At 40.3% G+C, this 25341-nt stretch overlaps 1 protein-coding gene across 5 annotated transcripts in view; it reads right to left on the bottom strand.

Moving 5' to 3' along the window:
- Nucleotides 1-824: 824 nt before the first annotated feature.
- Nucleotides 825-25341, bottom strand: part of LOC111579231 (Kv channel-interacting protein 2) — a 98710-nt gene continuing 74193 nt past the window's right edge. For 3 of the 5 annotated variants that reach the window (XM_035955532.2, XM_035955531.2, XM_023286433.3), the window contains exons 2-8: nt 5498-5622; nt 5262-5331; nt 4812-4882; nt 4500-4607; nt 3966-4070; nt 3760-3822; nt 825-2941 (exon numbers count right to left, since the gene is read on the bottom strand). In XM_035955532.2, coding sequence (XP_035811425.1) covers nt 2894-2941; nt 3760-3822; nt 3966-4070; nt 4500-4607; nt 4812-4882; nt 5262-5331; nt 5498-5622 — 590 coding nt within the window. In that variant the 3' untranslated portion in view covers nt 825-2893. Of the gene's footprint in view, nt 2942-3759; nt 3823-3965; nt 4071-4499; nt 4608-4811; nt 4883-5261; nt 5332-5497; nt 5623-7023; nt 7123-10742; nt 20599-25341 lie in introns of those variants that run through there. The other 2 variants (XM_035955530.2, XM_023286432.3) reach the window with 2 other exon arrangements.

A 25341-nucleotide genomic window follows, 5' to 3' on the forward strand; every position in this document is an offset into this window, starting at 1 on the left:
GTTTGGTTATTTCAAGAATTAAACAAAGAAATGCAAAGCAAAGAGAAGCTAATTAGGGGGTGACCGATATGATGCAATGAAAATATAACATTTGCAATGAAAATGTAAATGTTGATAGAAAAATTTAGAACTTCAACACAAATAGCTGTTGAAATGCAATTATTTGTTTACCAAAAGAAGAACTTTTCAGCATTTTTTTATTCCTCAGTGTTGATAGGCTGTGATGCATAGCCAATCAGGTAATGCTGTGAGGAGGACTTTGCTCAAGGCCATAGAGTGGTGACTACAGATGGAGCCAAGGCAACCCATTTCAATTAACTTATTTTGTACGAAAATGGTTTTAAAAAGAAAATTGGAAAAATGCTAAATATTGGATTTGATAATTGGAAAAACTGATAATCAGTTGACCCCTGAAGCAAACCTTCATTTTCAGTCCAGCTTTAATGACTTTACAAGATTTTCAGTGAAGAGTTCATTATTCATTTGCTTTGCAGGCAGCTGTATCTTTAGTGGACTATATTAGTGTTTCTGTTGATATGCAGTTTTAACAGGATGTTGGAAGGAAAATTTGGCTATTAAATGGTCACTTGTTGCCTTGTATCAGGACATACACTGCCTAAAGTTGAGGCAAATTAGGCTCCTGGGATTATATGTATAATTATGTATATTTAAATTATGAACCATTTCTTGTTGACATCGTCTTGATGAGTTATAATGTAAAAATATGGAAACTGACTGATACTTTCTATGTTATCTTGCTGAAAGGAGTCTTATTTCATTAAAGGCTATTATGTATAATGTTCTAAATTCAAACTCCAGTGCAGTTTTGCATAGTAACTGTGATTTTTATTGTCTCTGTACAAAATATACACATTTTGAATATGTAATGCAACCAGTTGATGCTAGCTAACTAGACAGTCAGTACAACGGGTTAGTAGGTTTTCATTGTTCTAGACACAGTACATGCGGGTATAGACAGGTTTTACTTGTGGTCGAGAAAATAACAAAAAGAAAAATTGTGGGCAGGAACAATCAGAGCCAAACTGCTTTTTTCCTCTAGAACATAAAAAATGCACAACAGAAACGGAAGAAATTGCAGGGTTGGAAGTGCATATTTTCATCAGGGCTGTCCTGTGCCCTTACACTGTGCTCTGAGAGGAATGAGAGGTCGGATGACAGGAAAGGTTCTGTTGTCGAAAACATTATTGCTATTCATTTGAAAGACACAACAGCCGATGTAATTACGGCATGAAGGTCTCTCGTACGAACATCATCATAGATCTAAGAGTAGTTCGAGTGTGAAAAGAATGAATACGTGGTTGCAAATTGTTCTAAAGTAAGTCATTCATTAGGGCCTTGTATGTTGGTTAACAACCTAAAATGACATTTCTATATGGACAATGTGCAGAAACCACATAGCCAGTCTATATGATTATCTCTGATTGCCCCTTGTCCAACTCACTACACAGTATCTCCCCCTCTCTTCACCCACAGGTGGGCTTTTTCTCTTAGAGTACCTCTTCCATTTGTATCTCCTCTTTGGTGTTGCAGAGAGAGGGAGAGTAAGGAATGGGGGCAGGGACTGTGAGGGCCATAGAAAAAATAAAACCAACGCAAATAAACCATGTCTCTCACTAATGATGCACGCACACATTCTATACCTGTTTGAAATTGAATTAGCCTAATTTAATGCAACAGGGATTTTTTGAGATTTTTCTTTTGAAGTGGCAGAACCTGCTACAACCACATGACATTTCCGATTACAAGAAGTTCACAAATACGATCTGCAATCTAATAAATTCCCATTAAATGAATATTGACAGACTGTGGTATGCCGGTACCGTGTTGAGAGAAGCTCAACAGCTACAGTGCAATCCCCACGCTGTACTGTCTAATATGACACCACTGGGAATGCTAGAAAATGTACAACAGTCAATAGACAACTACTGCTAGGACTGTAATAGTTTGGAAGGCCAGGAATTATTCTACCAGAATCCCATGAATGGAGGTGGGTGTCGCCCCACTAAAGTCTTACGTAGGTAAGATAGATGACATCTTTCTGTTACACATGCACACACACATACACAAAGGGTGAGGCACCTGTGAATGACTAGGAACAGCAGACAGACGAGCAGACTTTGGAGTATCTCTGTAAATACATAATTATATATTAGTGACATCATCATGCGATATTGAAATCAGTTCCTCATGGAAAACAACGCGTTCGAACCTCCGTCTGTAAAACGGGACCACTTGGATCTCCAATTTCCTAGTTGTTCCCTCAGAAAGTGTCTTTTTCTCTCTCGTCCACCAGGTGGCCATAGATTCATTTCTATTTTTATGGCCGGGGCTCCAGCGAGGTGTTACCCACATATACAGAGGCAGGTTTAGATTCGTGAATCCAAATCACAGCCATCACAGAGAAAAGGGGGAAATGTGATCTTAGACCAAGGTTTCGGGGCAACCTCCTCCCTCTGAGTTCAGCCATTTAGAGGCTGCGATAGTTCCTCCGTTGGTAATAGTAATAAATAAGAGTTCAAATAAAACAGGTGGGGTGTGTTGGGAGTGCCAGCGGCTGTTAGCCCACTGCTCGCCTTCTTTCTCTGTGTCTCTGGGAATAAACTAAGGTTCGACATGATGAGGATGGGAGTTGGGAAAACTCCATTGTTGCTTGGACAAATGCCACTGGGCATCCAGGTAGAGGAAGAGGGCCTCATGGTGCCCTCAGGACTCACAGCTCCCAACAGAGACACAAGCTTGCAAGTCAGAAGACGACCACACTCTCTCACACACATACACACTCACTCACAAACTCATTCTCTCTACTTCAACCCTGGTTCCTCTTCACACACACTCCCCTCCCTGGTGCCAGTGTCCTCACTGGTCCAGCTTCTTAGATGACGTTGTCAAACAGCTGCATGGACTGCATGATGTTCTCATCCTAAACAGAAACAAGGTTTGGATGAGGAGACACTGTCATTTCTGTCCATGTATAATACAAATGATTCACAATGGAGAACATGGGGGTGAAACACATGCAGTAGGTTTAATTTTTGCAGCAATTTTCTTTCTTGCTGAGAGTTATTTGCGGAGATTGTTACTAGGGCTGCAACTAACAATTACTATCATTGCCTGTTAGTCTATCAGTTATTTTCTCAATTGACTGATTAGTTATTTGATCTACAAATTGTCAGAAAATGGTGAAAAATGTCAGTAAGTGTTTCCTACATCCCAAGATGGCAACTTCAAACATTTTATGTTGTATGAAGATGTTGAGTTCACTGTCACAGAGGAGTAAAGAAACCAGAAAACATTTAAATTTAAGAAGATGCAATCAGATCATTTGCATTTTTTTTACTAATACAATTACTCAAACTGTCTCACATCTGTCCACTAAATATGCAGCTGGAACCAAGACAGGAGGAAATAATTCACCGAGCATGACCTCTAAAGCTCAGTAATTAACACTGATTGTTTTATCTACACAGAAACACAGATGCAAAATATTAACGGGTGAGGAACGGCATGCTAAATGCTAAATATTACTTGACCACTTGCACTGATTTCCTGGAGTCCCTGGAAATCTTTCCACGATAGAAGCAGACAAGCCATTTCCCCTGACATTCAGTGTTTATGCTACACTAAGCTAACTGTCTCCTAGTTGTAGCTGGATGGTTAATGTGGTGAGTGTGCAAAATAAACTTTTTTTTATGTTTAGCAATTCCTTGAGGAATTTCAAAATCCACTGTTCCTCCCTACCTTTTTGCATGACTCGATGAACTCCTCAATGGTGACCACGCCATCTTTATTCCGGTCCATTTTCTGAAAGCAAAAATACAGCAGCCAGACATTTACTTGACAAGCACAAGTTATCAATTATTTTAATTCATGAAAGAACATTTTGTTTTCTGTGGCTTAAAACAATCATTAAATGAGGGGTTAAAAGAAAGATTGTTGCGTTTGACCTGGAAAAAGCTCTCCACATGTTCTCTTGGAGCATCATCTTGCATTGTGGGGTACGTGTATTTCCCCATCATGTCATAGATGGACTTCATGATGTCCAGCATCTCCTACAAAGTGAAGAGGAAGAAAACAGCACTCAGGATGTGAGAATAATCACAGATGGGTTGGTCTTTCATTCAATATTTTTTGCACGATACATTTTTTTGCTTGGTTTGACAAAGAAACTAACTCAGATGAGACATATTATGCACTTTAAAAAAAACAAAAAAACATTGCCAGATAAATAAGATGTGATCCTTTTATTTCACTCACAGTCAAAAATATATATTTTTTTGGTCACTGCTATATGAGATCATAGAAACCACAGGGTATGTTTGACATACTGACATCGGTCAAAAGGTTGCCAAACCCTCCACATCCTCTCAAAAATCGTGGTGACTCATCATTAAGAGCTGCATCTCTGCTACAAACCCCTGACTGCAAGTAATTCAGAGCAGCCTACGCCCAGTGAAACGTGTGCTAAGTGTGTGTGTTACCTCTTTGGTGATGCAGCCGTCCTTGTTCAGGTCATAGAGGTTGAATGCCCAGTTTAGCCGGTCATTAATGGTCCCTCTCAGGATGATAGACAGGCCAAATACAAAGTCCTAACATAAAAGGGGGATGATATTCTGTTTTGTTTTGCTTAAATCTTGACACAGTAAATGAAGTCAAATCTTTATCACAGCCACTGCAGGCAGATATAAAGAGGCAATACATATTTGTGTGGCTGCAGCTGTGATGGCACAATTCAGAGAAGCACATATTTGCTTTTATCTCTCAAAAGGAGTTGTTATAAGAATAGAGCTCACCTCGAAACTAACCGAGCCGTTCTTGTTAGTGTCGAATGCTTCAAACAGGAAATGTGCATACATACTTGAGTCTGCAAAGGTAGAGGTTTACAGTAACCCACGTGCCCTCAAAACATGAAGCAAAGTCTTTGAACAGCTAGGATTAGCAGCATCTAAATATAGTCCAGCTATAAAAATAATTTCAAATACAGCTGGAGGGAAGCAGTTTACATTTTTATCAACTGAAATATCATGAAATGAAAAATTGCTTTCCACAGTGCACATACAGCCTAAAGGATTTGTAATGAGTTAATTATATTTATTTCACTGTGATGATGAAGTGCTATACAGCCTTGCAATGTCATTCTGTTACTTACACTTGTCTCTAAATTTATTCAGTAAATAAAGAGAGAAAAAATGGTTTCAATTAAAGTATTGGACCTTTCCAGTTTCAGACGTAGGAGAACTCACCTCCCTGAGGAAAAAACTGGGAGTAAATGGTCTTAAAGTTCTCCTCATTCACCACACCGCTTGGACACTCCTGTGATACAACAATTAAATGAGAAAACTAGCAAAGAATACGTAAATAACAATGTGGTAACTTCAACTAACTCCAAACTGATATCGCTTTAAACCCCCAACATGATGAAAGTACAACTAGATTTTAGCTGCACCCTCTTCTTCCTGTCTTCTTTCATCAGACCTACATTCTTGAATCCCCTGTAGAGGACTTGCAGCTCCTTCTTGGTGAACTTAGTCTGCTCCTGCAGCTTGTCCATGCTTTCTGGGCGATGGCACACAGTGGATAACTCAAAGTCATCTTCCACGCTGTCTGTGAGGGACATACAAATGTTAGTAAGCAATTATGATCATTCCACCATCTGAAATCCCAGGGCAGCCATGACCTGGCCCAGATATCTCACTGAAGTTATCAAACTGATATTGAGCTCATCGCATAGTATAAGTCATACATAGAGCAAGATAAGTACAAATTACAACAGTTTTAGTCATCATTTAAGTTAGATGAGAACATAAATTAATGTAATTTTCTGTTCATAGTTTAGATCAAGCAATTCTCACTCATCTTTTAATACACTCTAGTAATACATATCATAAAGCAATTCATAAAACAGCAATACAGGAGGTCCTCGGTTTACGATGTCTTCGACTTATGTTGTTTCGCCGTTAGGTCAGAACTGATTCCAGGCCGGTCCCCGGTTTAACGTCTGGCATTTTGTTGTTGGTTCATTGGAAGTAGTTGGTGAGCGGAGCAGACGAATACGTCGTCACATGGCGAGCGGATGAATACTGTATGTACAGTAGCCACGTGGCACGATAAGACAGCTTTGTTTACATTTGCCGCCACATTGGATTATGCTACATTCACTAACTTCATTCTGCCCGCAAGCGTAAGTCAGACTCTTCTGATACTTCGAAGAAAAGGAAAGCCGTTTCATGGAAGTGAAACTGGATGTAATAAAATGCTCGGAACAGGGCGAAACACAGATGAACATCGGCCGGTTGCTTGGATTAATTGATATGGTGATGCACATAACGGCTTTCTTTACATTTTCACCAGAGTTCCGACTTACGGCGAAAATTGACTTACGCCACACCATAGGAACGGAACTTCAACGTAAGTCGAGGACCCCCTGTATATGTATCGTTGACTGTATAGTCTATGACATGTATACAGTGGCTGAATGTCTTGCGTGAAAGCTCAAGTTCAAACCCACTAGCAAAACTGGGAAGAGGTCTGCACTGAGGAAGTGAGAGAAGAGGTTTGTCATTAATGAAAAAGATAAAGAAGAGACATTTTAAAAGTTGTAAAAACAACCACTGACAGATGTTTATTAATCCATTCATATTTCAGCTGTATGAGTTTGTTAAACCAGTACCTACTAGCTCTGACCTGACTTTAATTTGCATCACCTTGGGATCTCCTGCTAAAATATATACACACACACTCATACACACTCATAAACAGATGCACATGTTTCATTGCCCAGGGGCGCAGCGCACGCTTCAAATCACAAAATACAAAAACAGGTCTGACCCATTAGCCACAATACCAGAGGGTTTTAGCGTTTGTGGAGGGCTGTATCTGGATTTATGTGTAGCCTGAACATTTGGGTGAGTGCGTAACTGTCTCCACACAAGTGTCTGTGTGAATCTCGTCAATTCACTAAAGAGGCTGGAAGAAGAAAGATGTATAGAGTGAAAGAGCACTTGCTTTGACTGATAGAGGGGGTTGTCGAAGGCTTGCAGCATGGCAGCAGCTTGAGGAATCGCTGCTTTATGGTTTTTTTGCTTTGGCTGGTGGAAGGATTACCTGCAATCGCCAACCATATCACAAGGGTTAGATACACACACGAGTGCAAGTCTCTTACTTCTTTTACACACACATGCCCGTGAATCTAAACACACACTACATGCAACAGACAATTGCAACCACAGATGGATTCATGCTGTTTAGTCAAACTTGCTCAACTGCCTGCTGACTTGGCTGAGCGAAGGGAGACCACATGTACCACTTCAAACAGCAGATATTAGCACACAACAGCAGCACAGCTCGACCCCTAGAAACACACAGTTTCCCTAATCAGACTGAATCTCGTACCACAATACCACACCCAGTACACTGTTGGATTATCGGCAGAGAGTATCAATTCAAATCAAACTGTTTAAATCCACAATCACAATAAAAAACAATAACTTTTCACTTCATGTCAATAAAAGAAATTAATTAAACTCAACCAGAGCCCCTATGCATCCACCACCATGGCACAAGTTCATCCCAAAGGAAACAAACTTCATGATGCTTATTTTGATGCGTTACAGAATCATGATGAAAACCAAATATAATAAGAAATGAAGCTCATCTGCTCTCAGACTCCCGTGTACTTACTCTTGCCTCTTAGTTTCCATGGTAACAGTCCTTTCACCCCTTTTCGAAGGACCCCAGCAACCTGAGGGATGAAGGCCATGATGGGGTGAAAAGCAACAGAACCACAGCACTTCCACTGACTGTCTAGCGTCTGTGATGTGTCACCCTGTTTCCTCCACAGAGGGACTCTGGCCCTCGCTGACCTGTGGCTCTGGAATCACTTGCAACCAGAACAGGCAGAGCACATCGTCCTGTGGATACCAGATTCATCCATTAGCTGTCTGGCACTGGTCCAACCCTCTGCCCCAGGGTCTCTGTTTGAGTAAATAAATTATCCTTTTTCCATATGAACGCAGCAGCTTAGCACAATACAAAAGTGAATAATACTCATCTCAGTCAGATGTACAAAAATTAATCAGCATCCTTCTGCAATAAAACACAGGAGACTAATTATGTAGCAAATTGTACTATTGCTCCTGTACACCTGAAATAAATTTCCTGCCATAGTTCACCATTTCTGCTTTTTACCTCCAGAAACTTCCAGAAATGGACCTCAAGATGAGGTTGTTTCATCGTCTGCCTGCAAATTGTTGATATACTGTAACAATGCATTGCATTTTATTGTTCCTCATATGTTTTGCTGATAAATAATCTATATAAACAGCAACTACAGGTGTCAGAGAACTGCAGTTTGCAAGATCCTGTAGGAGAGACTTATGACGTAGCAAAGAAATATGGAACCACAAGTAAAATCAAAATAGATCAATATAGCACCTGCACATAAGACGTAGACACTTGAAATAAGCATATCAACACAACAAACGCTAACTTAGGAGACTCTTGGGTAGCACTACAAATTGTAACAATTTAATAGCAGTTGTTCTACTGATTTTATAAAGGCTTCAACACTGAACCATTAAAAACAAATGAACATCATGACTTCTACTGCCTAAGCTCTGCATGCAACACTGAGCTTGAAATACTTGGAAAAACAATGAAAGCCGAATCTGGCAGAAACTGTCAGTAATTAGACATTTGTTGTTTTAGGACTGAGACATCTTTTCCTCTGTCCCTATCTCACAGCCCTCTCTCCACCTCTTCTGTTTACTGCTCTGTAATTTTGTGCTTTGCTTGTGTTGAAGTTTTTTGCTTGTTGTGATGTCTGAGAAAATGTGCTTCAGCTGTCCAAGTCTCTTTTGGAGTAGAGATATTTGGTCTCTGAGGAATTAACCTGAATATGCTTATCTATCTGTCTATCTGTCTATCTATCTATCTATCTATCTATCTATCTATCTATCTATCTATCTATCTATCTATCTATCTATCTATCTATCTATCTACCTATCTACCTATCTACCTATCTACCTACCTACCTGCTTAGAATTCAGAACGATGCAGTGCTTAATCCTGAAATTGTATCTAATATTAACAGAATGCTGTGGTTGAAAGAGTCCTTTGTCAAAAACAAGTAGGTTACTGCACTCCTACGCTACTGAAGTAACATGTGATCAATTTGTTCTCCAGCCTTTGAAGTTAAAATTGTTTTTTGAGTGGCACTGAGAATGAGACTATAAATTCTTTCTGGCCTAAGGAGGGGAGAAAGTAAAAACTGCATCCTTTCTTTCAGTGTTCTTCAGTGGTTGTGCAGCATTATGGCACTCTTATCCAGCACACCCTGCAGTGACTGTGCAATTAGGGTTCAATAGTTTCCTCCAGGCTACACTGACAGACCATCACAACTCATCAGGAAATAACAAAAAAACAGCTCTATTTTTAGCCTAATGACAACGCATTTCTCGGCAATATCCAGTGACTTTTGAAGAAACTTTGTTTTTCATGAACTCAAGAGATGTGAGGATTTTCTCAAGGAAGCAGAAACCATGTAATCCCTCAACTGGAGTGGAAGCAGCAAACATATTACAGTTTAAAGCCACGGTGAGACACTATTGCTGCTGATGGAGATACAGAGTGTCTGTGCAGGTCTGAAACTTTTATCTACTGTCTCCAGGCCCCTCTGACACCTAGTCATGAGAGTAGGAGAACTAAACTTTAGCATTAAATTATATGCATGCTGCTATTTCAGTGTGGTTTTAAATGAGTCCTTGGACACTTACTTTAAGCCATTCATTGCCTATGTTTCCTCTTAGCTGTATACAGCTAGGTAATATTGCACTAGAAAGTGAGGGAGGCTCACAAGAGGCAAAAAAAAGGAAATGAATACTCAGAATCTGTGCAGCAGAGGAATTTCCCATCGTGCTTCTTTTTCTTAGAGCTTTGCTGTCTGGCAAAAACTTAAATCTTCTAAACGGCATGCCTCCAGTCTGTTAAAAATGTGGGGCCTCAGGGTGTCCTGGTGGCACTGTGGTTGTATTCTCCAGAGCCGACACAGTGATGTGGAGGCAGATCTGGCTATGAGACTATTGTGGGTAAGAAATATTCCACATAATTCTAACATCCTGGCTCAAACGCTTAATTGTGTGTCATAGCCCTGCTCAGACATCCCCCATGAGGCCACCAGGGTTGCTTTTTCCCACCTTGGAGGGTTCCTTCCAGAAACACAGAGGTCACTGTAAAGCTCGTCATGATCAGCAAACTGATCTGAATAAACTATTTTAAGAAGCACACTGTCATCCCATCAAAAAAGACATGTGAAGTCACTGCGTGTTAAAATTCTTCGAGACAAATGTATAAAGTATTGGGTGATGAATCTCAGATTATTCCAAGATGAATGGGTTGCAGTTTAACATTCTGCTCGTGCATGTGAAATCGAGAGGCACTGAAGATACACTCTACATACTATTTCAGTCTCACGCAAAACCATACACACAGCAATGCACACATACACACACACACAGTCTCTACACAGGAAGGTCCATAATAAGGTGAGGCTATCATGACAGCTGTTTAAATTAAGCCGAAACTACTCGAACAACCACAGACACACACACAAATGCACGTCTAGAGACCCTCTTTCCTGCTGAGTGATTTCTTCCTACTGTCCCCTCACCATATTTGTCATTTTGATTCATTCGACACCCCTCTTGCTTTCTTACCATTTCTCTTACCTTGCACGGAGAGGTCGATAAGCCCTAGAAAGTGCATCAGTTTGAGGGAGCTGCAGACCACCAGGAGGATGCCCACAGTCTGCAGCCCCTCCACCTCCCACTTGTCATGAAAGAACAGATGCATCCTTTCCCCCCTTCCTCTCTCTCCGTTCCTTTCAACAAAAATCTTTCTCTTGCCTCGGGGCAACCACGTCCCCCCCCCCCCTCGGCTTCCAACCAGGGATGCACTGCTTTCGTCTCCTCGGTCCCTCCTTTCAGTCTCCCTCTATATGCCGGTGTTCGGCCATCCTAACTCCACACAGCTCCCCACCCGCTTTCTTCACTGAAGGTAGATTGTTATTCTCCTCGTTTCTTCTTTGAGAGCGGTAAGAGTCTGGCAGCAGGAACGTCGACTTGCTCCTCTCCTACACCCCCGCCTCCTCTGACGCTGTCAGAGGTTGTTTAAGTTCCAGGTGAAGTTCGGACAATTCGCCGTGCGTGTCCTGGCAGGTTGATGGCAATTGTTTTGTGACTCTCTCTGGTTTTCCAGCTCCTGAATCTCAAACTGTCTCCACTCCCTGCCTGTCCTCGCTCTCTTTCTCGCCTTACCTCCGTCACTCTCGTACTGCTGTGTCCCTCCCCATGCTTAATTGGGTCAGAGATGGGACTGGGTATAGGGAGAAAGGGGGTGGGGGGTAAGAAATGGAAACAGGGGAGAGGATGGAGGAGTACTACTAGTAGGTTAACAAGGAAGGGGGTGTGACACACAAAAGACTGATGAGAGGAACAAATTGGGAGATGAGATGGGAAGAGTGAAGGGGGGAGACAGAATGGTCAGAGATGGAAATAACAGCAACCAGGAGAATAGCAAGGACAAACATCTGAAAACAAATGGCAAATCAAAAGAAGTAGCAGAGGGGAAATGAAGGACAAATTAAGGAGAAGAAGAAGGCGAGAAAAGACAAACAGAAGAGTGGAGGAAATCTGTGACGACAGCGAGGCAAAGCATCTGACCCAGCAGCTACTGTGGACAAACTCACAGATGTGGCAATCTCCCTTGAGTGAACAGTCAACACACGTGCAGACACAAACACACTGCCTGGAGGTGAAATCTGGCTATAACATGTATAGCATATGCAATCCAGTGCAGTGGGGAGCATTTCAGTTGGGATGGGATATACTGCTGTCACATCTGGCACACTGACATCATAGCACAGACAGACACACTCTCTAAAGAACTAGAGCTAAACAAAAATGAAAAAGTCAAATCAAAATAGGAATGGAATAATGATGATGCATTTTGGTTGGCATGTGGATTATTTTGGACTTGGATTTGGCATTGTCACAGGGGATGTAGATCTGATTTAGCTTTCAACTTCTCATCACAGTGCAGTGTGTGCAACAGAACATAACCCTGCGAGCCTTCTTAAACGTGAAGTTGAGATTTGATGAAGAAAATGATGATTTTAAAGAAGACTAGGGATGATTCAGTGCGATATCATGGACTGTTGCTGGATCAGATCCTGACCTAACTGCCCAAAGCTGCTCATGTATTGGAAAGATGTGTCCAATCCAATCAAATTAAAGTCACTTCTGGTCAGTCTAGATAAAAAAAATGATTCCAAGTGGCATTAAGGTCTTAAATAAAAGACAAAAGAGAGGACCTTAATCAGACAGATACTGAGCCATAAGAATTGCAAAAAGCCTTCCTAAGAAATTTCTATATTTGTCATTTTTACCGTCATTCCACAACAAAGCACATAAGCATTTTCTAGTCTGACAGCCGCATCAGCATGGTAACCAAATGACTGCAAAAATGACTTAGTTCTGGTTAGAGAAAAAGCATGTTTTGGGTTCAAATAGAGTAATTTTATATGTTAAAAGGTGGAAATTAAGGGGAAATAACTTTATAGCAATTTATTTCAATGGCTAGTAACTTATCATAAAGACAAAACTTGACTCCACAGCACCATCTGCTCAGCTGCGATTCATACTCTGCTACATGTGCTGCAGAGAGAGCTGAAAGTATTGTAAACAACAGAGTCGTAGCTCGCTCCGCTGGTGTGATGACACAGTTTCTGAATATCCCAAGTAATTTTTTTGCACTGTGTTGTATTAAAATGTTTCACAAAATTTTTGGATTGTCACATAACAGGCAACACATACTTTGATACTAATATATCTGTTATAGGCCAGTATCGGCCAATAGTATTAGCTGACTGATATAGCGCTAAAAAGAAACCAACATTGTCCTTCTGTAGGAAATGACAACTCAAATCATGACTCACAAAAGAGTCATGGTTTTACCGTCTAACCACCCTGACCTCCTCTTTCTGAGAACTATATAAAACCTCATACATCTTCCTGCTTTTCTCCCAGCAAACAGAAGTCATAATACCTACAGCTGCTTTTTGGGCTTTGTCACTTTATTTTGGGGCACTTGCTAAAACAACGGATGCTGTCCTTCTTCTTGGGCAGATAAAACTTGAAAAAAACTTGGACGTGGACAGTAGAAAGTCCATTTGCCTTCTTCATCCTTGACTCCACATTAGATGACACGCCCTGTTATTAAAGCTGGAAATGCTCTTCAAGTGACTGAGTGGGGAGATGGAGAAATATCGAGCAGTTCATTTTGTCTTTAAAATATTGTTATTATGTACATGAGTCTGTCTCTGTGTCTGTGGCTCAGTCCCAGACAGAAAGGAACCAGGAGATGGAGAGTAAAGTAAAACTGAAGTTGGCGGAGACAGAGAGGTTTACAGAGGGCTTGATCTTTCTGTCATGTGATTAATGGCTCTCACAGTCAAAATGAGACCTAGAGCTACAGTATCACCGCTGAGCCTTGGGGAGAGCACATTTTTTGTGAGACTACACAAAACGACAATAGAAAATGCTGTCGCAAACGGAGTTCTCATTGAAAGTCCCAAAGTGGATTCCCTGTTGCTCAAACTTACTACCATCAATCGCTGTCATTTAATGCAGCCGGTACAGTAAAGTAGAAAGAACATAATTGAGAAAAATTGTCATTAAATGTGAATTACTCCACAGCTGGTATTCTATAGAGAATTTACAAAGGGTATTATACTACCCAGTGTTTTGGATGCATTTATGGGCATGAAAAATTAATGCGCTACATAAATTCCAAAATACAGTGACATATTCAGGCCAGTAAACCCTCAAACACAGTCTGCAGTCAGAGAGTCAAATCAAGGATGAAAGAGTGAGAGATCAAGGCTGGTCACACCTATCTGTCACTATCTATTCCATAAAGCACTGGAATATCTGTCATATAGCAAGACAGAAAAGTAAGATCAATATATTGCAAATAAACAAAAAAAAAAAAAATCTCCCCTTTAACTTAGCTTCTTTCTCAAATCTGTGCTCAGACATGACGGCTCTATGATTCCAGGAATATTGTAAGGCACTGACCTGTGATCTTATTACTGTTGCAGTCGCTTCTAATAATGGTAACATAAATTTTAGCCTACTTCACTGTTGCATTGATTGTAACCCTGTATGAACTCATTTGGCGACTGGAAAGTAAGATGATGTCTTAGAGTCTATTGTACTGTAAAACTGCGGTGGGCTAAATTTGGTGGAGAAGTGAGTTTTCTAAACTTCTTGGTTACATAAAGCCCAAGTTTGACCAGCATTTCACTTTAGATTATATGTCAGCATGAACCTGCTTCAAATGAAATGTAGCGACACTATTAAAATAAGAATTACACAACTCCCATTCTGAAATTTGTAAGTTACTAAGAGCTTTATAGAATTTTTTTTATTTAAAGTGACTTAGTGTCTGTGGTTAAGCCAAAAGTAGTTACAATTACTGTTTTTTGTCAAAAAAATGAACACTTCAACACTGAAATAAGTCCTACAAAACAGGAGAAGGGCACAAGATTTTTATTATCATTTTTATAGTCCAGAGTTAAATAGTATGAGAGAAAAACTGTAGCTTCATTTACCTTAATTAATCAACAGTGCTAACTAACCTCTTTATATGCCTGAATAGAAAACCTTTTCACACTTGTTTATTTTTTGGTTTAATTAAGTAAATAATTTAAGTCTTAGTAAGATATGAAAGATCTTTTAGGATTTGTCTCTTACAATAGATTTCTATTTTTTATTTTTTTATTTTTTTTACTGTAGAACAAATAGACTATACTATATTTTAAAAAAAATGCCCAGTAGTGGTTAGAAGGCCAAGCAGGTCAGCATTAGAAACATTGGAACTTCATTAGATTGTGTTAAAAGCACAGCTGTAAGGACTGATAGCTGGCCATGGCAGAGCCCCCTAGGGTGCTCAGGAAGGGGTGCTAAGTTTACACACCATGTTTGGTGTCAATACTACAAACAGTTGCTGAGATATAATCAACTGTGCCAGTGAATTCAACTGACTGTAATAGGCAAATGGTTCTGAAAATGTAAAATCTATCCAATGACTTTTGCAAGTCTTGGTTTGAGGATCATTTGTGGTTCACCTGTGAAAAATGTTTGAACCTTTCAGTGCTTTGCTGCTTGTCCTGCTACGATTATCATGGCAATGACATGGGACTGTGAAATTATTCCACTTAAATCCAACTGAAGCAACCAAGGACCCATGGCTAAAAATGATAGCAGCCAGGCATCCCCCCAATTTCAATACCTACCAGTACTTTAAATTGCAATGCTGCCAATGGCTGGTAAATGCTGGCAGCAAGAAAATCTCTGACTGCAACTGAATCATAAAAATCACCTTCTTCCTCTTTAGTTTTTTCAATGAGTCATTATGGTCTTGATCACTAAAATCAGCCTTTCAATAGCTGTGCCGGTGGCCATCATTCTTCTATTAATAAGATGTTAAGGTTTATTAAGGAATTAATGTCTCCCTTGTGGGTGCTGATTGACGGCTGTAATTGGCAGTTTCCTCTCCTGCTTTTCTCACTGGCACCTGTACTTGTCCAGTCAGTCATTTTTCATGCAGACACACAATTCGACTGTTTGTGCAGTCGAGGAGCTACACTAACGAGCCCTTCACAGAACGCATGCAACATAACAGCAAATGTGATGTTTAACTTGCTTTTGATGCTTGGCGCCTGGATGATAAAATGGGGGAACAAACTTGGATAAATACACAATTGGCAGGAGGTGTGTGGAAAAAACTGTAATTAGGCTGCTTAAATATGATCACCAGATCATATTTACTTTAGAACGACAGATTTTATTTTTAAAAAGACAGAAAGCAGAGCAGCAAAGCCATAACTTTGCTCTCCCTGATGAATAATGCTCCAACGATTCTAGAGTAAAGTAGCTAATATTAGCATTTGGACTTGTCAGTGTTTTTCGGGACGTGAGTGCTCGCTTCAGTCCGAGGTTGCAAAGGGTGATTTCCGGGGTGTAAAAGGTTTATTTCACACCTTATTTAGATTGTCCTGCCTCCAAAATAAAAAGATGACACTGAGCACAAACTGCATCTCTGGGATTCAAACTGTCTCCAGTGCAAAACAATATCTGACACCACACCTCTCTGTGTGCATCTTTATGTCATTTAGATGTATTTTGACCTGCTCGTTTCCTAACCAGAAACACTGGGACGCTTCTCTGGGTATAAAAGCTGGGAAAACAACAAACTCATCATCGAGCTCTTCATATGACAGCTGCTGTCACTTCATTGTTAATCGCATATGAGCTCAGTACAATCTGCATCCAACAGAGTGAATGAGTCGAGCCTTTTGCTTGGAAACTGAGAGTCTCTGTGATATAATTAGCAGGCCAGTGGTAAGCCTACGAAGCCTCTTCCCGAAAAGTTCCTCTTCTTCTCCCCTCCCTTCATCCACTTATCACCTGAAAAGGTTTTGTAAGGGCAGTGAGGCTCCGTCAGGAAGAGAAATCGCTGATGAACCACAGGAGCTTTTTTTAGCCTAAACTGTTTATGTCTCCTGTACATGAGGAAGTGACGGCTGTAACGCCTCCCACGAGGTCTTAATATGATGATGGACATTCACCTGCCTGAATTCTAATCTACGGTAGATGGAGACACCCTCACACACGTGCGCAGACACATGCACACACCCAGACTGTAATAAAACGTTGGGTTAATCAGTCTTAGTTGATTAGTCTCTGTGAGCCGTAGCTTGCCTGAAGCCAGACACACCAAGTAATTGAAATACCTCCATATTTAGATGTCTACCTGGGCAATTATTCCTCTCAAAACTGATTAAAATGTCTAAGGAGAAGAGGGGGGGAGTGTGTGCGTGTGAATATGTATGTGTGTGTGTGTGTGTGAACATGAGCAACAAAGGAGACACAGAGGAGGTCATTGACAAATGGTGCTCAAAATTGGCTAGTGTGTTTCCAATTAGATAAGTGAAATAAGAGATCCATTTGCATAGATCATTAGCTTTTGAGGATATTTTTAATACTGCGATGTGGGACAAAACCAGATTCATTCTACTGAGGCCGAGTCCTTTCGGTGTAAACTACAGAGACCTGCTAATGAACAGTTTTCTTTAGCAAGTGCACACAATCAGAGGATACAAAGAGATCAAAGAGGTTTTGTCTTTTGAGGAATCACGACGCAATAAATTATTTTTGTACAGACGAACAGCAGCTTTACTGGAATTAAGATAAATGCTTTTATTTCAACACCGGTTTCAGTATTATGGACATATCTCATGTTCATGTGACAGCTGATTGCGAGAGTAAGTGCTAAAGTGAATCGGTGAAAGAGCAATAGATAAATGGTATGATGATGTGATAAATGGTGCCAGTAAATCAAGGATCTGAAATGATTCATAACTCATTTTACAATGTCCTTCCAAAGAAAGCAGAACCTGTTGCCTTTCAAGTCGAAATAAATGATTGATTGTGCAGTTTTTAATTTAACAAATCTTTGAAAAGCTTGATTTTGTCCCAAATGAGAACACATATCTTTCAAAATAAGCTCCTGAATATGAGACTTGTTCTGTTGTCAGATGGTATAAATGCTTACATTTTCTGAAATCTTTCACACAAACTATCATTAGAACAACTGATTTATCTAATAAATGCTTCATTATTGTGTTTAAGTAAAAAATACCAACAATTCTCTGTTTCCAGCTCAGAAACTGTAATTTCTTTCCAGTCTTCTTTAATATTTACAACAAATATTTTTTGTTTGTGTTTGTGGAGCAAGGTGATATCAGCTCTTGAACTCTTGGAAACTGAAATGGGAATTCTGGGTATTTTCTGACATTACAGACCAAATTAAAAATCAGTCACCGTCTCTTCAGATGAACTGATAATGGAAAACCAACCTGCAGCCACTGTAAAACAAAGTGAGCAGGTCTTTCAGGCACACTGAAAGTCTTGCAGGTTGACAAACTCTGACCTTCCCAAACTTCAAATTTGCAGCAATTAAACGTTTACACCTGTAGAGGGCAGTGCAAGGTAAGACATTTGATTAGCAACACACTATTCAACAGTGCTGTTGGACTCTAGCTATGCTCGCTCTCTCTCGCTCTTTATTATTGTCCTTCATTTATATTCAGCTCCAGAAACCAGGCTAACAGTGGGAGGGTAATGAAAGATCGCAGGCCATTAATTTCCCACACCCTCACACATTCACACACCACTTTAACTCATGTTTGTTATTATGACATTACCTAAGATCACAACTGTAGCAGAGCAAACTTTCAACTTTCACTTTGACCCTTGTTTTCTGGCACCCTGCTTTTTCCAGTGCATTATCTGTTTTTGAGTTGGGTCAAAGGGAGTCGATCTAAATTGGGTTTGCATCGCTCACAACAATTCTCTCAACCTATTTCCATCAAATCATAAACACTCTCCTCTGCCGTTTCCTGCCAGGAGCCAAATCAGGAAAACATCCTGGATGGGTCGATAAAAACTTTCTAGCATCTAATAGGGTTGGAATCTCAGCCCTCCAACGGTTCGGTTACAGCTGTTGAAAGATTTATCTCTGAAAAGATCGCTACAACAATCAGAGAGGGAATTCCCTGTCACAGCAACTAGCTTAAAAAGCAAGTTAACTATATTACCAGTCAAACAACACATTGCTAATATTGAAGAAACCTCAACCAGCTTGCAATAGCTGACAGGAAAGTTATTCCAAATGTTTACTGGGATCCCACCATGAATAAAGACCAAACTGGGGGTAAATCAGTGGTAGAATGACAGCAGCCTACAGTCATTTCTTTTGTTGCTGTAAAACAGGGTGAATAATAGCCAGTGTCTGTCCAACACAAACGTTTGATTCTGGTGAATCCTGCTGCAAGGCTTGTATGTCCTTGCCGATACTGTATGTGTGAACGAGCGAGTACAGTACAGAACAGCAAGAGCAAAAAGAGAAGAATAAATAGAGTCAGAGAGTTGTGTTAATAGGCAGCAGCTTCAGTCCAAGAGCAAACGAAATTGCAACTTTTCACCTATTTCATTTGGGATTTTGGGTAAACAATTTGAAACTTTTTAGTAGTAGTACAATTTGTGAGAAGTTTTGTGAGTTTAGTTATTAGCATCTTCATCACATGCAGTATAGTGTACATACAAAGAAATACCTCATTTGTGCCTATTTACCACAGGCCTATTCAGTTCCATTCTTGTTACATTTTGGCCAGTGAGCCTTTAAAATTTGTGGGCGAATTCACTGAAAGATGCATGAACAATTAACAAATAAGGATAACAAGCATCTGCTGAGAAGCATCAGACAAAAGACCAGCAACTATAACCAAAGGAAGAAAGATAACTAAGGGAAGCATAAAATAGGCTAATTTGAAACCATCATGATGACTGGTTGAATCATATGTTATTTGTTGTACACAGTGTTCAATGACTTGCAATGCTTGTTCTTTACAGTGAAATGTGAGTTCATTTTCATTTCACCAGTGAACAGTCGCTTGTGGGTCACTTTTTTAAATCTGATAACATAAAACTCTGCAAAGAGATAATACAAATCTTCTGACTGTACAACTATTCTTAGACAACTTTGCTGTGAAAAAAGATTTCCTCTAAAACAAACATATTGCTGACAGTATGTTCATTTTATTTTATCGTTTGTAATATGTGGATTTTAGTTCCATTGTTTTATGTCAGTAATCAACTTGTAGATCAATTGTGCAACAATATGTGACATTTTATTCACCAACACTTGTTCAGAGTTCTCTAAATCATTTAACTTTACAAAACACAGTCCCATCTGCCCTACATCAGGTTGTTTTACGAGCTACTTACAAAACATATGCGGTATTCATGACCACTTACTCTTATTGGCTACCTCCAATACTGTAACACTACTTAATAAATAAGGTAAATTTCATGACACTCCATCTGTAGCACCCGTAATGGCTGCAGCTTGAATGGGAAGGAGAACGAAACATGATACTTTCAGGTGATTTTTAACAGCTGCCTCAAGCTACAACAGTCTTGAATACTGGGGTTTTCCAAAGCAGTTGATTCCTTCGGGGTACTTGTAACTGGATTTAAACTTTCGTACCTAACAAGGTTTGACCTGTTCTTTGCTTTGCATAGGAATGTTGCTTCTCTGAACCCACTGAAGCTGTAAGAGAAAATTTCATGAAATATTGCCTATGTCTCTTGTGCCTGAAAACTGCTGGAGCGTATTACATAGAAAACCAAATGCGGCACTGAAAAAGAAAAAGCCAGAATATTTACGGGTTAAGCTGCATACAGGAAAAGGTCCTCCAACATGAGGCTAAGCTGTGTTAATGCAAATCTTTCAAATTCTAATAAGTCAGCGAGGGATATTTTCAAGGGCAGGTTTGCATGTGTGTGAATTCATTAGTTTGTTCTCAATGTTATCATCTTTCTGCAGACGTGTGTCAGCGGAAGAGCAACGGAACGTCAACAACTTCTGTTCTTTTATCCACAGAGCACCTGCCATACAAATACAGTCTCTCATTCTCTCTGCCTCGCTCTCACACACACACACACACACACACCGACTACTATAATCAAATAGAGGGAAGGGGAGCCAGAGGAAAGAAGAAAAAAAGACAGACAGCGACAAGAAGGGGGAGAGAGACAAATAGAGAAAAGGAGGGAGAAGGAGTGAGAGAGAGATGGGGGAGAACAGAGAGAGTTGCGTATTAAATATCCCCTGTCTGATCCTCCTGTGTCCCAGGCTCTCATCTTCTAGCTGGCTAGCCATCAGAGGGGCACAGATAGAAAGAGTCTCAGACAAGGACAACAAGGACAGTCTTCTCCACACTCACTGCAGTTTTATTACTGTTTATCAAGCTTGCCACAATCACGATACTTGTTGTCCAAACCGCTGTTCGAGCCTACAGTATCTTTACACCTGCCCTTGTTTCAACTTTCCCCACCAGAGCAGGATCAAGACTCATTAAACTATTCATTCTCGTAAAATCACAACCTTCAGATGACATTTTCGATTTGCTCTCAGGTCGAGGTACTGTAGTGATGGCTGCGGTGTTGTCAGACCCGCACAGAGTGTGTCAGCAAGACTGCTCACTCTAAATGAACTGCAAGCGCACACACTTTGCATTCTCCATTAGCGTACCAATCTACTGAAGGGCAACTACAATGAGGGCAGATGGACGTGCCGTTGAGCGTGGGTGCGTGTGCTTGGACACAAATGGGTCTTCTGCTGACCGCTAAGCAATTTACCTGCACTTATCCCTCTTCCTCATACTCTCATCAAACTCTCATTCCCCCTACACACACACAGACACACACATACACACACAATGCATAGCCAAGCATCATAGCCAAATATCCTTTTAAGCAGGAAAAATGACTTGCTGAGCCTTGTTGTTGTGTACAGCAAAAGGACGCTGTTCCATGATAAAGCTGAGACTGTAATATTCAAGGGATACAAACAAACACGGAAAATTCAAGTCATCCAGATCTACTGCGGATGTGAGAACTATAAATGCACTATGTATCTATGTAGCCAAGATACTTCTAGCCCTTATCACTGTCCTGTGCTAATCCATCAACCTATTGCACTACTCTTGAGGAGGCACTGATTGGGGTGAATTTTTTGATTAGGGGAGCTATTTTTATGTCGCACATACAGTTTCTCATGACCTACTGGTAATAGTGCAGACCTAACCTTGACAGTCTATAGTAAATTGCATATCAGTACATCAAACAGTTGCTTAGGTATTTCAGTTTGCACGAATACTACAACCACTACTACTACTACTACTAAAAAGTCCTATTGTGAGCAAATCAGCTCTCCCTCAAATTATTTCTTCATATAGCAAATGCTAAATATCTATGTTGTCTTGCCTGTGTAGAGACAGTGCAGTTCATGCATTCATTTAACAATAACTGCAATGTTTTATAGTCAAACAGTTGCACAGACGAGGCGAGTCCTGATAAATTATTTTCATTAAAGGTCCAGTGTGTAGGGTTCAGAGGGATCTATTGGCAGAAGTGTAATATAATATTTAGAGTTATGCTTTCATTAGTATATAATCACCTGAAAATAAGAACTGTTGTGTTTTCATTACCTTAGACTGAGCATTGCATATCTACACAGCTCTTTCTTAGCCATGTTGTACCACCATGTTTCTACAGTAGCCTAGAATGAACAAACCAACACTAGAGATAACCTTTCATGTTTTTGATGGTTGCCATAGGCTCTCCTGCATGCTTGGAAAGGGATGTTGAGGTTAGAGATATTCAGCTGGTAACAGCTGGCTACCTCACTGCTAGATGTCTCCTAGATGAATCCTAAACACTATGAATTTAGGTCTATGTAATAAAGAAGCTGTAGGGAGATGCACTGAAAGCGGATCTGAAACTTTGACGCAGCAGATACATAAAAAGGTGCACATAAAATTGGACAATTACAGAGTCTGTATCCTAAAAGTTAGGCATAAATCAAAGCCCTCTGGCAATATCCTCTAGATCAGATCCCTGGATTTCTCTGAACAAAACTATCCATCCATTGTTTCTCAACTGTGTGCCACCTCAGTGACACACTCCACAACTCCACGGACTCGTATTGAATTTTCAGTGAACTGATGTGAAACAGAAAAGCAAAACATTGTGAAAAGGAAAGGATTACATTATCCGGGCTGCTTTGACAAATGGTTCATATCCCGCTGCCAAATCAGGTATGAATTGATATGAGACAGTACAGTATCAGAGACCTTGCAGGAGTGATGAAGCAGCTCTTGAACATGTCCCTGACATCCACTACCTCATCAAGCTCTGTGCCAGTTTAATTTATTCTAAAATCAAAAGGATGAAAGAGGCTGCGGTGCATATGGCAAGATGCCACATCTTTCATTCAAGAAGTAAGTGACCAGAAATACCACAATACATTACAGCGCATACGGTAAACCTATAGCTTGCAGGGAGCTTCTAATTAGTCATTCATGTCCACTGAGAGACAGCAAGAAGTAAATCTCGGTGAAAGGAACAGGCAGGAGAAAATAAACGGATGTATTTACTGCTGGCAAATACTCAGATAGAAATTTCTTTTGTTTTTGATTAAGTTAAAGTCAACAAATTCTATCCAGGGAACGTGACGAAGGTGGAGAAAACTGCTGTGTTGTTAGAAACTCTTGTCTGAGGCACCCTGCCATCCAGCATAGTCCAGAACATCCCTTCAATTTCCACCTCATAAAGTTCTAAAGAACACACTCCAGCCATTAGCTCTAAATCTATCAGAACCTTGTAAACTTCCAGACCAGAGTGCACCTCATCTCACACAAACTGCATACAGCCTCAGTAACACATCCAGCTTTCTCTCTTTTTCACAACAAAAGCATGTGCATTCACTGTGTGTACGTGTGTGTTTAATCATAGTAGGGTCAGCAGCACAGCTCATTAAAGTAATGACAGTCACACAGTCGCTTTATTTTACTTGTCTCACCAGAAGATGACTCAGTATGAATCTGGAAAATGAGTCTAGCAAGAGGGAGAAGAAAGAGCATTTCAAACACAATTAATATTTTATCTTTTTTCCTTCTCCAAAAAGTCAGTTTTGCTAAACAGTGGGACACATTTAACTATCATTTAAAAATGTAACTTTTAGGTAAATGTCCTTATGCCAAGTGGACTGTATTACTGATGAGTATACGTGAAGAGTTGTTAGTTTTGCACAGAAACATATGAAAAAACTGATCAACTGGCCAGTTTCTGGATGATATCAAGAGAGTAAATCATTAGCTTATATATGGAGTGGTTATACATCCTCCAGTGATTCTACAGACAGCCTGAGTAGTACAGTTCTCCTGCCTTCTGGACTAAGTTCCTCCATTAAAAAAATTCATTAGCTTAAGTACTCACAGGGGAGTTGGCACACGCACACATACACTTATTAAGGCTCCTGTTTTCCATAAATTATGGTTAAAATATGCTGAAGAGTGATGCTCAGAGTGTAATGGAAGTACAAATGGGGCCTTCAGGATGTGTGTTTGTTTGTGTCTGCATCCATGTGGGTGGAGAGTTCTGTAGCATAGATGATATGTTTCCAAGAGGAATTTATTTTGAGATGAAAGTGCTGTTGGCACACCTTGACAACTGGGTGCAGTCCAGCAGGTGCATCAGGGATGGAAAGTGTCTCACAGTGTAGCATCTGGAATAATCGACTAGACAAAACTCTTAATCTATACAGTTTTTGTATTTAACTGAGTAAACTACATGCTTGCCCTCAAAATTAAAGCCGGGAAGCACTGACACTAATGCTTATTATGAGAAGAAAATTTAGGATCCTGTCAGCATGCCACTGCTGTCTGGAGTGTACAGGGCACTCTGGGCAATGAGCAGAGGAAATAAAAAAAGAGAATGGGGATAAGAATCCCATCTGTCCTGCTGTCACTAAGAGATAAGAGATAAGCAAGTGTGAACAATGAGAAGAAGATTGGACTTGGGGCAGACAAAACACGGGTCATCCTGATAAGACAGGCCAAACAAGGTGTGGGTGTGTGCTGACAGCTGCTGGAGGTGAGCCAGAGCAGGACAAGGACCTTCTTCAGAAAACTCTTCAATAAAAGGCAAGTATTGTTTGAAATGCTGTAAATGTATTACTCAACTCTACTTAGGCACCACATCTGTGACGTGAACTTCTAATTGAGTAGGTGGTCAACTTCAGCTTCACCACAAATCAATAAGGGCATCTGTAATGTTCTGTTTCTCTTACATAGTTGCTGATGTGACAACATTTATTCAAAGAAAAGCTAAACTGAATTAGGTTTGTTGAAATACATCAAGTCAACCCGACCACAAAGCATGCTGACCTATGATCTGCCTATTTTGTCTCTTTATACATGAACATATCAAGGCTATAAGCTAATGCAACTACTATGAGTAAGCTGACATTCCCTCAGTGAGACAAGTGCCTTTACACAGCACTCAGACCCATTCTGTCCATAGTGTTATCGATTAAAAGGTAAAAGCACACACCCCAGGGGCAGAGAGAGGCCATACACACAGCTAAAGTTACTCTGTATGGGTGTGTGTTTGAGAGAGAGAGAGAGAGGGGGGGGGAAAATGAGTGTGTTTCATGGCCCACACTTGCACTGGTAACCCAAACCTTCAGACAGCCCACTCAGGACCAGAAGGAATGGGCAGTGCAGATGAAAAGTAACCATTCATGCACCAACGCAACCTTTAAAATCTCCAGAAATCCAGTTTTAACTGCACTACA

This window comes from Amphiprion ocellaris, chromosome 16 (genome assembly GCF_022539595.1).
Source record: "Amphiprion ocellaris isolate individual 3 ecotype Okinawa chromosome 16, ASM2253959v1, whole genome shotgun sequence".
NCBI lineage: Eukaryota > Metazoa > Chordata > Actinopteri > Pomacentridae > Amphiprion > Amphiprion ocellaris.